General features: G+C 37.7%; 1 protein-coding gene across 5 annotated transcripts in view; it reads right to left on the reverse strand.

Annotated features, from left to right (window-relative positions):
- Positions 1-15745, reverse strand: part of Dync1i1 (dynein cytoplasmic 1 intermediate chain 1) — a 296210-nt gene that overhangs the window by 66677 nt on the left and 213788 nt on the right. For 4 of the 5 annotated variants that reach the window (XM_058572177.1, XM_058572176.1, XM_046422593.2 and 1 more), the window contains one exon: positions 579-725. The exons of the other annotated variant lie outside the window; for it this stretch is intronic. In XM_058572177.1, the coding sequence (XP_058428160.1) occupies positions 579-725 (147 nt within the window). The remainder of the gene's footprint in view (positions 1-578; positions 726-15745) is intronic. 5 annotated transcript variants of the gene reach the window in all.

A 15745-nucleotide genomic window follows, 5' to 3' on the forward strand; every position in this document is an offset into this window, starting at 1 on the left:
TTACACCACACATTCCAGAATTTAAAGTTATAGTACTCCCTCAAATCACAAATGGAAAAGGCCTGTTGGCAAGTGTCTCCCCTATGCTATCCCTAGACATGAAGTACTGACTTTTCATGGTCCTTTGAAAATATGTGTTTCCATCTTCTAATATAAATGTGGAGGTTTTCTTTAGGCAAATGATTCCAGAGCTACCTCTTCCAAACTTTGTGTCTTTTTTCAGTTTTAACGCTTTTCACTGGTGGCCTCTGGGACATCAAAGGAGATCTTTTTTTTTTTTTTAATTTTTATTGTTGGTTGTTCAAAACATTACATAGTTCTTGATATATCATATTTCACACTTTGATTCAAGTGGGTTATGAACTTTTTTACGTGCAAGAACTTAGAGATGAAGAGATTTCTCTAAACCCAATGCTTCCTTCACCTTTTTTCATTCATCTTTATTTTAATCAGTCAGAATATGATCGCTGTAATAGGTACTTCTAACTTTGTATTACTGGTAAGACCCATGCTTTGGTGAGCTATTTTCCTTTTCAGGGCTTGGTGGCTGACAGGGACATGATGAAAGCTCAACTTACCGTGTGTGCTGCAGCTGACAAAGGTGTCCGCTGCACAGGCGTCCTTCGATGGCTGCGATTGTCCCAGAGAACAATCTGGCCCGAATAAGTCCCACCAACCACCAAATTAGGATGGAAACGGGCAAAGCAGACTGACATGACAGACGACTGTGAAGGAAAAGGAGACAGAGGGGAACTGTGAAACGGCTCTAGAGGAGACCATCGTCTCTGTTTATTCCTGAAGGCAAAATGGTTCATTGCATAAATGCAATGCATTCTAGAAAACATAAAGCAATTTAAAGCTGGGATTTTGAATGCATAGTTAGTAGATTTTGTGCGTAGACATAGGACTTTCTCTGGAGAGGTTGGCCAATGGTTTACCCCTTGAAATCTGAAATTTGAAGTCTTGGCCTTGTTATCAAATAGGCATAAAACCTATCTTAAGTGCATCATTGTTTTGTGGTCTGTAAAACTTGCTTTCTGGACATTTCCCATTTCTCGAATAAAATGGCAACAGAACTGGTATTAATTCTCCACTGAAGTTTTTACAAAGCAGTTCTTCACTTTGAGGGCTTTCACGTTCACTTAGGTTAGGTGCAGTGTTGGTAATGGCAGATCAATTCTAGCTTCAGAACTTTAAGTCAGGCCAGTTTTTTTTTTCTTTTTTCGTTTTAGCCTTAATGTAGACTTCTAGGAAGGATACTGACCTCAGACTAATCAAACTGGCTCCTCCCCCAATTCCCTCACCTCCCATTGGCATCCTCCTTGACCTTGAAGCTGCCCACTTCAGACAAGTCTTAATGTTATCCTTTGCCTATTTTAATAAACAGCCAGAAATGGATTTCAGTCCAACTCTGCCCATGGTCTGTCATAGCATCACAAATGTGGTTTCTGAAATTCCACAGAGTTCTATTGGGCACCATATTTTGTATGAAATTACTTAGCTAGCGAATGCACTTAAAATCAAACAAGTTACTCTTCCACATCTGCTAAGACTCTTGTGATTCCTGCAGCACTTTCTATCTTTACACTTATCAGCTGAAGTATTTGTTTTTAATAAACACATTTCATTCCTTCAGCTAAATTCAATAATTTCAATGCATTCTCGAAAACATAAAGCAATTTAAACGGTGGAGAAGTTACTATGTGTAAGAAAGTCACTATACCAAAAATGAGAATAAAAAGGTAGCTATTGCCCCCAACAAACCTGTGTTCTGGTAAAGGGAACTAAGAATATATGCATTTAAAAGAATAGAGTTGCTGCCAATCCATACGGTGCTTTTGTGTGAAATAAGAAAAAGTGCCCCTTAGAACAAACACAATCATGTGGGTAGGCACATGCCTAGGCAAGTGGAGAGTAAGATGGATTTCCATCCCTTTTTGTTCATGGTGCTTGACATCCTTGCTCAGGGCATAATCTAGACTCCCAACTTGCACACGTGATCTGACTAAATCATGGCAGCCTCTGTGTGTCTCTGTGTGTGTGTGTGTGTGACAGGAGGGGAAGATTTGTTTTAGAGGAAAGGAGAGGAAGGTGGAAAATGTACAGTGGCTAGATCTACCTCATGGAAGGGGTTGTGTTACACCCTGAAGTCTATGTGGACCATTCTGCAAGTGGATAGGAGAAGACAAAAGCACTTTTGAGAGATGAGAAAATGAGAAGAAGAACCAGAAGCATCAATGGTCTAAATCCGGATCCACAGGGAAGGAGCTAGCATGGAAGAGGCTGTTAGGAAACATGGCTGAAGAGGTACATTTGGTTGGACCAGAGAAGCCCCTGAATGGCCCTATTTGAATTTTTTTCTGCAGGCAATGGTGAGAAATCATAGCTTACTAAGCAAACAAGTATGGAAATCAAAGTTTGTAATTAATAATCCAGCAAAATAGTAACTGATGAAAACAATTACGACTTCCTTCTGATAGGTAAAGTGAATGCCCGTTTCTTATAAATAAAACTAAACAAAGCAAAACCAGATCTAATGTCAGCCTAAGGCTTCATAGTCAGAAACAGTCTCGATACTCTGAGGTAGAATAAAAAATGCAGACTATTTTTCAATGTCATGTTTTCCTAGTTTTGAATGATTTTCAGTTCCAATTCCTTAAACACGATTCGATGAAGAACATACCCATGCCCCAATCTGGTTTTCATAAAGTTCAAGAATAACTCTCAATAATGACACCGAATTAAAGAAAAAGAAAATAATGCTGGTCAGCTTCTTGTTTTACACATCCCACAGAAATGATTCTTAGTTTTCAATTGATGAAATTCTTATGTTGCCTGAACTATGTTGGAAAGTTTTTTAGAAAGCTTCAGAAAGACTTAAAATTATCCAGGTGGTATCAACAATGAATTTGCCAAGGCTCAAATCGATATGGATAAAGGAATGTCATTCAATTGGAAAAATCCAGAATTTAACCACTTGATTGCTTCCGTGTTTCAGTTAAATCCCAGCAAAATTTCCTCCAAATCTTGTACAGTTTGTTGAGAGACTGGAGCAAAACAAACAGTGTAGGTATTTCTATGAAAATGAAACACAGAGTTGGCTCCAATCGGAATCTGACCCCATAGGGTACTTATTTACTCGTTCATTTGTTCTATCTTCATTTATTTATTTACCAAACACTTAGCATTGAGGTCTACTAAACCATTTGTTAAAATTGCAAATGTCACCAAAGCCTCCCAATCTTGGATTCAGAATTCTACTTAAATTTGGTTTAAAAAAAAAAAAGTCAAAAAGCACCTTGGGGCACCAGATTTCTGCCACGAGAATCTACTTTGTTTTGCTGAAAATCAATATTTACAATATTTCCATGAGGAAAAAGAGTAGATGTTTATTTTCATTTTATATTTGGATGATAAAGTATAGCTATGTGTCTATGTGTATACATATATGTAGCTGACCACAGATGTCCACACTTGACACTATCATTTATAGGGAAGCATTAAGGCAGTATGATCACCATCATCTAGATGTAAAGTTTAGAATTCAGACATTTCCTGAGATGTTGTTAAATACTCTGATCCTTGATGTAAAGGTGGCAAACACTTGGGAGACTGACTTAGTTTTTATTTGCATCCAAATGCTTCCTCTGCTTTAGACTTGGGAACAGTGCTCCATCTACAGCACAGAGGATGTGAGCCCCTCTTCCAACTGGGGAAGTCTGGGCTTGGAAACCTGCAATCTCCTGCTGCTCAAGCAGCTACTGATCTAGTCATTGTTGCTGCTGTCCATTGTCATGGAATTTCCTGGCTGTCAGTAAGAGGTGCCAATGTTGATAACATCCTGTCAGTTACATCTATGGTTAAAAAAAAAAATGAAAAAGCACTTCAGAAAAATTGGTTGACACTTCAAAAAAAATGTAGAATTTTTTGTTGTCTTCATTTTCAACAGTATTTTTTCTGAGGGCAAATTATATGAAAAATATATTAATAATACTGTTATTTTTAAAAATTTCATCACTTTTTTGGTGTTCACAATTTAAGTTAAGTCATCCAGTGTTGTAAATAGGCATTATTAAACTAGGATTAATAATGACAAACAAAATTAATTGAGAAGAAGTTTCTTTGCCTTTTTATTCTGGGCTCTATATGAATGCATATGGGTACAGTTTTTTTTTTTAGTTTAAAATATTAATTATTTTATTATATTCTTTAAAGTAATAGAGCCTCAGAATGATTTTGAAAATCTACATAGAGTCTTTTAGAATTCTAATCAAGCCAATTACATGAGTAGAAAATAATACAAAGTTGGTGAATGTTAACCTCTTCATCACAGTAAGTGTTTCTGCCATTACTGTTGAGCTGGGGATTTCATGATGTGGCCATATTGTTGGTCCAAACAGGGACTCAGAAACAGGATAGTCTTGGATATTCAAGGCTTGAGGTGAAACTGGTGAGTCTGCCTGACTATATTCCAACAAGTAACACAGGGATGGGGTTACACAAGGGACCAATGATCCAAGAGGATGAGCATCCCATCTTGATCATTTGCATAGCACACTCCCCCAAATCAAGCCAAGCAAGATGCGGAGACTATGTCTTGAGGACCAGGCCATCTCTGTTGACAGAGATCATTTTGTTGTTTTCAACAGATGCATTATCTCTGAGACTCCTGAGGAAGCTTGGCTTACTTTTCAGTCTTGAACAGGCGGCCCGGTTCCTGGCCATCCCTGCACAGTGGCTCTCCTCCTGACCCACATTGTTATGTGAGCCTTTGCACACAAGCTGACCCACTAGATGCGGTTCCACATCCTCATCGTCTATTTCAAGAGAAGTCAGTTTATTTTAGCCCATTCATCGAGGGAATTCCACGGAGACGGGAAGGGTGGGGAGCCGGCTTTGAACGTCTCCCTTCACTCATTGCACACCACTGCATTCAATTCAAAGTCAGCCCAAACCCCTCTTTAAGTGGCTGTGGAGGCTGTTTTCTATTTTGCAGAGCTAATCCAGGCCAGCTTATGGATTGTACTTCCCCTTAACCACAGACCCATATGCCCAGGGTGAACAGCCTTTGGTCAATGCTGGCTGGGAAGCGTGCCCTCTAGGTTCACATTTGATCTGGCTGCCCATGTCCGTCTGTGTGTGGCACTCTGCCCACTCCCCATCCTTCATGCCTGGGTGGGAGGGATAGGGGTCCTGCATTCAAAAGCATCTCCTATTTCAAGTACCATCTCTTCTGGGGAGAAGTCAGTCCCCAGGGAGGGAATGGCCATATTGTTGCCATATGCTGTTTAATGGTGGCTGACATTTTATTTGCCTAAAAGCAAATGCTTAACTGTCAGAGGGCTGTGAGGCAGACAGATCAGATCCTTCTGGCTACTAGTGAACTTGTATAGATATTTCTGCAAGTATCTAAGAAACCCACAAAAATATTTTATTTGGAGAACACTGCTGTGGAAAACTCTTTTTAGAGGCGATCATGTGGCACCAGGCACGTGACAATGTGGAAGGTGTGAAGGTATTGAAGACACCCTGCATTGTGAGCCAGGCACTTAACTTTGAAATAAAAGAAAATGATCCTTTTTTTTTCCCCTTTAGGATTCTCCTGTCCTCTCTCTAAATCTCTATGCCCAAATGTGCATTCCATTCTTCTAAACTGCACGAGTGACCATCTCCCAAAAGTTATTCCCTTATTAGTGCCAGAATGCCTAGGAGGAAAGATGGGATTAGCTTGTCTGCTACTTCTAAACTCAGTTTGTGCAAAAAAAAAAAAAAAAAAATTAAAAAAGAAAGAAAGAAAGAGAAAAAAGAAAAGAAAGCATGATAAAGAAAGAAAGCAATAAAGTATCTGATTCTAAGATCTTATTTCCCAAAGACTAGATATCAATCATCCTGATGACCTTCCATAGAATCTCTAGGAATGTCATGACTTTCCCTACTGATACCCTATCACATACATTTTTCTGGGTAGTAGGCCAAGATTACAAAGGGTGGTATGCAAACTTTAAGGACATGCTGCTTCACACACACTAGCATAGTTATACCTTTCTCTCTCTCTCTCTCTCTCTCTCTCTCTCTCTCTCTCTCTCTCTCTCTCTCTCTCTCTCTTTTGAGGGAAATAGTGTTGATGAAGATGTGGAGAAGTTGGAATGCCATTACACACTAATAGTGAGATTGTAAAATAGGGCAGCCATTGGAAAATGGCCTGGCAGTTCCTCAAATAAATAAATAAATAAATAAACAAAGTTATTTTAATTTTCAATTCCACTTCTAGTTACATACACAGGACAACTGAAGACATAAGCATATGCAAAAACTTGTTCACAATAGCATTATTCATAATAGCCAAGAGGTGCCAACAACTCAAATGTCCATCAACTGATGAATGGATATACAAAATGTGGTAAATCCATGCGAATGTTATTCAACAATAAAAAGCAATGTAGTACAGATGTAGGCTATAACATGGATGAATTTTGATAAACTTTAAGTAAAACAAATTCTAAATGGATAAGTCATAATTGCACACTTTTGTGAGTTTACTAAAAAGCACAGACTTTGAAGGCTGAATTTATGTGGCATGATATACATATTAATTTTTAAAAGAAAATTGGGTACAGACAAGTTTTCAACCTCATGGAGCTTCCCAGCCTCAGTTTTAATCTTGTGGACAATTGTCTGAACTACCTGGATCACTCTCTTGTCAAACACTTAGTCATTGCCTTGTAATTCTTTCTGAGCATTATCTCCAGTTTCTACTCCCTGGGAGGCACTGAGGTAGAAAGGAAGGATCAGCAGACTTCAAGTCCAGAGAAATTTCTGCTCTGGCTCCTATAAGTTGTGTGAACCAAGTTTTAAATTGTTTTTGTTTGCTTAATTTGGGGCACTTTTAAAAATTATTATTTATCTACCTTTAAAAACTGTGCTGAAATATTCATAATATAAAAATTTCCATTCTAACCATTTTTAACCACGCAGCTCAATAACATTAAGTACACTCACCAATGTTGTGCGACTGTCACTGCTATCCATCGCCAGAACTTCATCATCTTCCACAGCTGAAACTCTGTCCCCACAAGACACCAACTCCTTCTTCCTCTTTCCCCTCACCCCTGGCAACCACCATTCACTTTCCATTGCTTTGAATTTGACTGGTCTGGGTAGCTCGTGTGAGTGGAATCAATCACACAGTGTTTGCCTTTTGTGACTGGCTTATTTCACTTAGCATACTGTCATCATGGCTCATCCATGAACATGTGTAGAATTCCTCCCTTTTTAAGGCTGAATAACAGCCCACTGTATGTACATACGATATCCAAACATATCCAGAGACAATGAAGGTCCAGAGGACTCCTCATCTTGTGTGTTGATTCATTCATGAAGGAACACTTGGGCTGTTTTCACCTTTTGGCTACTGTGAATAGCTAAAGGCTATATTGTGGCTGCTTTGAACATGGGTGTACAACTACCTGTTTCAGACTCTGCTTAATTCTTTTGGGTATATATATCTATAAGTGGAATTGCTGGATCCTATGGTAGTTTGTCCTTTATTTATTTATTTTTTTGAGGAACCACTGTTTTACTTTTTTTTATAATGACTATCATTTTATATTCCACCACTATATCACAAGGGTTCCAATATCTCTAACACTTGCTCTCTTCTTTTTCTTTAGTTTGTTTATAGCAGTCATCCTAATGCATGTGAGGTGTCTGAGCCTTACTTTTTGATTCACAACAGGAACATGATGTTCTTGCCCTGCCTATGGAACAAGGCATTTTCTTTGCCCATCTTTCCTGGAGCTGCTGAAAGATTTGAATTAGGCAACTAAAGACCTTGATAAGTGATATGACCTCCACATAGGATTAGAGATGACTTTATTCCTAATTTGAAGAAACATATCCAGAGACAATGAAGGTCCAGAAGACTCCTCATTTTGGTCAACAAATATTTTCATAAATCCACTGTCCTGTATTGATGGTCTAGGTTGGAAAACTGTCTTCTAGATGTATTATTAGACTATTCTGTTATGTGGTTTAACTCTTTTGAGTGAGTCCTTATTCTTGATAACCCTTTCAGACCTCAAATTAGACCTGGAATAGACTGATCTGTGATATGACTTTACATCTGATTATTACTTATTCATCAATAAGGCACCCTTTGGATATTTTTTTTTTTTTTTGGTACCAGGAATTTAATCCAGGGGCACTTAACCACTGAGCCACATCCCCTTTCTTTTTAAAATTTACTTGTTCTATTTAGATATACATGACAGTAGAGTATATTTTGACATACTACATATACATGATTAGAGATGACTTTATTCCTAATTTGAAGAAACATATCCAGAAACAAAGGAGGTTCAGAGGACTCCTCATTTTAGTCAACAAATATTTTCATAAATCCATTGTCCTGTATTGATGGTCTAGGTTGGAAAAAGTATTTCCATATTTTATTTAGAGACAGCATCTAACTAAGTTGCTTAAGGCCCCACTAAGTTTCTGAGGCTGGCTTCGAATTCACGATCCTCCTGCCTCAATTTCCCAAGCCAGTGAGATTACAGTCATGTGCCACCATGCCTGGCTCAGGCTATTTTCTAAACCAGTGTCACTCTACACATGCCTGTACCTTAACATCAACTAGAGAGCTTTAAAAATTACCTAATACTCAGGCCACATTCCATGACAATTAAATCAGAATTTCTGGGGTGGGAATCAGGCATCATCAATATTTTTAAAAACTCCCCTGTTCGGTCAAGTATGAAGAATACTCTTTTAAATCAATGTTTCTCAAACTTATCTGAATGTAAGTGCTTGGAGAACTCGTGGAAAACACAGATTGGTTACTAGAAGACACAGGATGAAAGAATTAGGGGAGATGTTAGTCAAAATGGCAAAAGACACAAAATTTCAGTTACACAGGAGGAATAAGTTCAATAGAACAATTGTACATCATGGTAACTAAAGTTAATCATATATTGTAGGGGCTGGGGTTGTGGCTCAGTGGTAGAGTGCTTGCTTAGCATGTGTGAGGCACTTGGTTCCATCTTCAGTATCACATAAAAATAAATACTTAAAATAAAGGTATTGTATCCATCTACTACCAAAAAATAATTTAAAAAATAATATATTGTACATTTGAAAATTGCTCAAAGGATATATTTTAATAGTCTCACCACATACACAAAGGTAAGTATATGGGGAAAAGCACAAGTTAAATAACTTGACTTTGCCATTCTGCAATGTACATTTATATAAAACATCGTGCTTTATAGGACAAATATATACATTTTTTCCTTGTCAATTTAAACAAACAACAAGCAAAAACATAGATTCCTGGGTCCCACCTTGGATCTATCTGGTCAGAATTTCTGGGAAGAGACCTTGTGATGTGTGTATTTAGAAGAGACCCAGGTGATTGATATGGTGGACAAAGTTGAAAAACCCAATTCCAAAACGATAATTTGGTAGAGTTTGGTGTCATTTGGAATGCATTTGCTTTGCACCAGTGTAGTTCCAAGCCTGGGCTCTTTTCTTTGTAGGATTATGTGCCATTTTCACAACTGGCCCAACTGAAGAAAATATGATATTTTCCTCTGCTAGATTGCCATTTCCTTCAATGTTAATTGCTAGTTTGATATCTCATCTAGCTTCTCTTCTTCACGGAAATAATGAGACTCTCAGAAAAGGATAACCGAAAATGACAGTGAAGGGTTAGGTCCCAACTTTCCTACATCATCACTATATGTGGGGACACTAAATATATTGGAGTTTTCCTGTTTATTGTTAGGAGGGCTAACGAACATCACCACTGTCGCCCCAGGTCACATGACTATTTAGCTGTGGGGGCATTCCAAAGTTTTTGAGCACCTGAGTTTCAAGCATGACCTAACATTGTATTGTTCCTTTTAGTTGGATAACTTGGCTTCCGTGTTTTTCAGAACAGGAAAAACAGGCTCAGAGAAGTAAAGCTATTGGTTTAAGATTGAATTAGCAGAAAGTGGCAAAACCCAGATTTGAACCACAGCCTGGCTGATTTCAAAGTCAATATATTGTAAAAACTTAAATCAACTGAAGACAGGTGCATTTTCTCTTAGCGATCCATGATCCCACCCCCTGCACACCCAACTTCTGACTCCCTCACTTCCATGGGCCTGGGAGTCACAGGCTGAACCTCACATATTGCTACATGGCAGAGAGGGCTTGTGGGCTCCCTGCTTGCCACAGTGGCTTTGACAGTGAGTCTCTGACCCCTCTCCAGTTGGGCTTCTCTTACTGGCATAAAGATGGCTCCCCTCACTCAGTTCCCAGCCTATCAGTTGTGACAGGTGGCAACAGAGCTAATTAGTATCAATTGTAGTGATATTTACCATGAGGTGGGTATTCCTGCTGAGAACTGATTGAGACCAATTAATCATTTCATGAGTGTCTATGGAGCAGCTGGGACACCAGTTGGGTCACCACTGACAAGCTCTGTGTTTATCACCACTGTTTTGGGGGAAAATGCTTCATTTTCATCTTGTCACTGTGCAACCAAACTGAAAATGCCATTGCAATACAACAAATTCTTTTTTAATGAGTGTGTATATCCCCCCAAATATTTATGTGAAATGTTATTGATTGTTGTGCAAAGGAATGGTGTCTCTGTGTACTTTAACAAACAAAAAGGGCTTTCTATTTAGAGACATAGAGTACCTGGGGAACATTTCAAGTTCAACAAGTAAGAAGTAATATGTATATATTTTTTTTAAAAAAATAGGTTCTTGGGAGATGGAATTATCTTTGGTAAAAAGTCACATTTTGAAAATTTAAAAAAAAGGTGACCTGCATTTTTTTAAAAAAGTTCAAAAACAAAAATAAATGAAAAATTTGAGGCACATTATGTCTTGCCCGTACCTGGAGAGCCTTTATAGAGTCTTAAAATGCAAGACACATACTCCAATTCAAGTTTTTTTATACACATACAAAAGTTTTCTTTTCTTTCCTTTTTTTTTTTTTTACATTCTGGTTAAAAACTAACCAACAACCAGGTGGAGAATCTTGGTAGCAAGTTCTTCAAATGCAAAGTTATTCTTAGAAACTATCTACCTCAGCACCTCAACCTCACAGTGTACTGAAAACCTATCTTCTGCTAGTTGCTCCACTAGCTGTGACCCACCACCTGCCACATGGTAGAGCAGTTGAGGAATTTCTATCCATAGTTTGTAAAAGGAAAAGTAGTTCCCACTCTTCCTATTTCAACCCTCATAGCAACAGAGTTTTGTAGATAAATCAGCACAACTTTTAATAATAAGGTTTGAATTTGACAGAGAGTTGTATAGACAATACAGTTCCTATATACTAATGCTGTGCTATTGCTATTAACTTCTTCTCTGTTGTTATGTTAGTATATAGCAAGTTGTCACAACCGAGGAACTGATATCAATACATCAATACATCATCAAATCAAGGTTCATACTTGATTTAGCTGTCCTTACTCATTACCTAATGTCCTCTTTTTGTTCCAGGATCCCATCCAAGAGATCATATAACCCTCAGCCATCATGTTTCCTTAGGTCCCTTTAGGCTGTGACACTTTCTCACTTTTCTCTTGATTTTCTTCAGTGTTTTGAGGAGTACTTTGTAGGATGTCCTTCAATTTGGGTTTGCTCATTGTTGTTGTTGTTATTTTCTTCCTATTTTATGATTAGGATGGGACAAACAGATGTCTTCAGGTTGTACTAAATATTCAGAACCAAAACAAAACAAGAAAAAGATCCAAGGGTTTGATGTATTGAACTTAGTTGGTGAAAGATTAGAATACAGTGGTGGTATGATTATCTATTTATTCCTTAATCTATCCATCCACATCCACATGATACTTCCTATTTTGATAAATTTGTTATTCAAAAATTTTACTATAGATAAAACCAGGTGGGGATATGCCATCACATCTGACAGTAATGCTCACTGAAACACTCAGGTCAATGTGTTCTTTTCTTCCGTATAGACTTCCAACCACTTACTAAATATTATTGTCCAATTTTTAAAGAAACATGAAACCAAAATTGCTATGCTAGGCTGCAGTGGACACTAGCTTTTACTTTATACAGACTAAAAAGAAGAGGAAGAGAGAAATATATGGATCATTTTTTTTTTTTTGGTATGCTACTTTGCACCAGCCTTCTTCAAATCAAAAGTCTAAGTCTTATTTAATTTTTTTTAAAAGGAAGTTGATTTTTGGATATGGCATGTTTTGTCATCTACCTCTTTGATTTATGGAAGTTATGTACCAGAGAGAAGAGATTACTTTATCTGAGAAATAAGAAAAAGAGTTCCAATAGACAGGAAAGATTGTAGGCAGCATTAACTTCAGTGCTTGTTAAAACAAGAAGGATTAATAGCAAAAAGGGAGGGAAGAATTTTGAATGTCTCCAGTTTAGTATCTTCAAAAACCTTTGAGGTTTCTGAGAAAGGCTCAGCCAACCACATGAAAGAGACGCAAAGGGACTCAGCCACACGACTTCTCTAAATCCAGGGCTGGGGCTGCTCCACTGTACCATCAAACCATCTTACTTGAAGTGTAGCCACAAATTACATTTACTTTTATTAAAAAAGTACTAAGTCCTTGCAAAGGGGGCAAACAGAGCATTCAGAAATATGTTACTATCCACTTAACCTTGATGGAAATCGTATGGATAAACATGGATAAGAAGAGCCATATTTTTAGTCCATGATTCCTTCCTTGGCCACGTAAAAGAGGCAATAATGGCCCTGAGCAATAGAATCCAAGAGAAGAATTCAGTTACCAGGAATTTTATTTTTACCAGCATAATAATAAATGGGCTGATTGGATTTAGAACTGATGTACTAGCAAGGGGGTCTGAAAATATTGCACGAAAGATTTGTGTTCTGATTTGTGCATTTTTTTTTCTTCTGCATTTGTAGGATTTGGGTTTTGTGCATGAGGACATTGAAAAAGGAAGAAGAAAATGTAGTCTCCATATGTCACTCAGGAACCCCCTGCTAGTAAAATAAATCTACATTTGGAGTATCCACCCAAAGAATCATGGAATAATCCCACATTAGATCATGACCAAGCCACTTAGGTCAGAAATTATAGGGGAACTATTAAAAAAATATAAAAGAAGAAAAAAAAAACCCCAAAGTGTTCCACCACTCACAACCTCTTCACATGGTTTGTCTGAGTCTGAGTGACTGGTGGATTTGCCATCTGTGACAGTCCATGGAATCAGTTAGATCATTCTAAATTTAGCAGGAAAATAAAATAATTCAGCAAGAATTGGTTCTTCCTCACATTAAAACTATGTGGTTAATACAGATCTTGAGGATACAAATAAAAAGTGAAGCCTGAACCCAATGAAGCTATGTGGCAACAAGGCAGAAGTAGTCTCAGTGAAGTTGTCTGTCCTTTTTTTTTCTGGAATTACTTAGATATGTTTATGCAGAAGTCATGAAGATGAACCAGATGACCTTTAAGAACTGTCTAGCTCGTCTGTTCTATGGATAAACTACTACTTTGAAGTATGAAAAAGGACTAGGAAAAAACCTAGGTTTAATTGATTGCTATTTGGTCCATGCATGAGAAAAGTGCAAACTGATTTTTGTGATTGTTACCAACCCCAGGTCTCATGGAATCTCCATATTTCTATACCACACCCTTTGCAAGAGACTCAAAGACTGAGAATGACTTGAGCATGGAGAATATTAAAAATCTGTCCTGGATTGTTCATTCCTAAACTGAGGTATATCCCATCATAAAACACCATTTATATATTCTTGGAGGACCAACAAATAAATAGGAATCAAATTCCCCAGACTTCAATCTAAACTATTTTTGTTTTTAAATATTTATTTATTTTTTTAGTTATAGGTGGACACAATATCTTCAATTTTTATGTGGTGCTGAGGATCGAACCCAGTGCCCCATGCATGCGAGGCAAGCGCTCTTTCTCTGAGCCATAATCTCAGCCCCTAAGCTAGCTTTTAAAAGGACAAAACAATAAACAAACAAAGAAACAAAGAAAAATGGTGAACCAAAATTCTTGTAGGATCAAATGATTAAATTTATAGCACTGGATGAATTTATCTTAGTCCACAGAAGAAATCTACTCTAAACATAAGACCTTTAGAATGCACAAATTAAAGGGCATTTATCATAGAGTTTGAAGTTTCCAGTTCTGGAAAGAGAGATTGGAGAGATCTGGAAAGAGAGATCCAAAGTAGAAACCTATCCTAAACTATGTCCTTCATTAAATGATGTAGGTAAGGATACTGGTCAGCTGGAAGAAATGTGGTCATAAATTCCTGAACACATATGTTAGAGTACATCCAACATACACATCAGTCAATTGTCATAATGGAGTGTGATATTTTAGTTCATGCAAATCTAAATAAAATTACCAAAGGACAGTATTTTTTTCCTTTTCCCTGAAAAAGAAGAAGAACAGGAGCATTTTCCTAGTCATCTGTGTGTTTTTATAGACTGGTGATGATGAGTATTTTATCTTTGGTGACAAGTGCCCACTGCATTTCTACAAGAGTTAAAAAAAGAAAGATGTCCAATGATCCTGGGGATGCAGGAACAATATGAATCCAGATAATGAAGAGTTAAGAAAATCTTCTTGGCCTGCTAATGAACTCCATCCTGCCCTGGTGAGACCACCCTCCTTTTAAGTAAGAGGTAATTTAATATGAATCTACTCAGTTGTGTTTGGGCTTCATCCAATCTATGAGAATCAGTATGATAAATTATAATGAATTGTCTGCAATACTTCACAAAGTCACTAAAACAGTCCTGAAAAACAAGATCCCTAAGCTTGATCTTTCCATCTCCCTTTGAATACATTTTGCCTTATTCCTGTTAGACCACTCCAGAATTTGAAAATATTTCTTATAGCTCCCCCACATTGAAAGTTATATGCTCTGAGCCCCACTTGATGAGATCCACAGTTGTTGGCTGTTTCTATTGAAGCAGGCCCCATACTTGAAAATGACGTGGATAGGGGGCCAGCCAAATAACATAGCAAGAGAAGGAACATGGCCCCTTTAGTTTCCAAAGGGTTTCTTCATGTGCTAATTTCCCTTTGTAATCTACACTGAGTGCTGGAAAGTAGCTTAGTGAAAGGCATTCTCCTATTTCAGATTCTGGAAAAGCCCTTGGAACCAGGGCACCCTCATCTGTGGGGAGAAGGCAGTCAGTGAACTCAAGTTCTAGAAGAGGTCCCTGACTACAGCTGTGTCATTTTGTTTATGCGGCTTAACTCTCTCTCAGAAATATTTCTTCATTTAAGAGCCACTGCCCTAGCTAAAAAAAATGATTGGGGGTAGTCCAGCTCTTCAGAATGCAAAATGCAGACCATATTTTATAGATAATCCTTCATAAACAAAACAATCTGATTGACATGAAAGCTGTTTGTTTCCTGCTCTGGTCACTTAGGGTAACACACAAAGACTGTACAGGAGAGGCAGGGTGTCACCTCTCCCCCCACTCATTGGACATGGAGGGAGTGGAAAATTCCATTTTCTATGGGTAATTCATGTTAATCTTATCAGGTTGAATTTCTTTAATGGGCTTCTTTTCTGTGTTGTTCTTTGTGTCTAAGATAGTTAATTTGTAGCTGTCTGTATTAGTTTCCTCTTGCTGCAGTAACAAATTGCCATATACTGAGCAGCTTAAGACAACACAAACTTAGTATCTCACAGTTCTGAAGGTTAGAAATACTAAAATATAGGGCTATATTGGGCTGCA

This window comes from Marmota monax, unplaced genomic scaffold (genome assembly GCF_021218885.2).
Source record: "Marmota monax isolate L192 unplaced genomic scaffold, Marmota_monax_Labrador192_F-V1.1 WCK01_AAM20220418_F8-fsc00144, whole genome shotgun sequence".
Classification (NCBI taxonomy): domain Eukaryota; kingdom Metazoa; phylum Chordata; class Mammalia; order Rodentia; family Sciuridae; genus Marmota; species Marmota monax.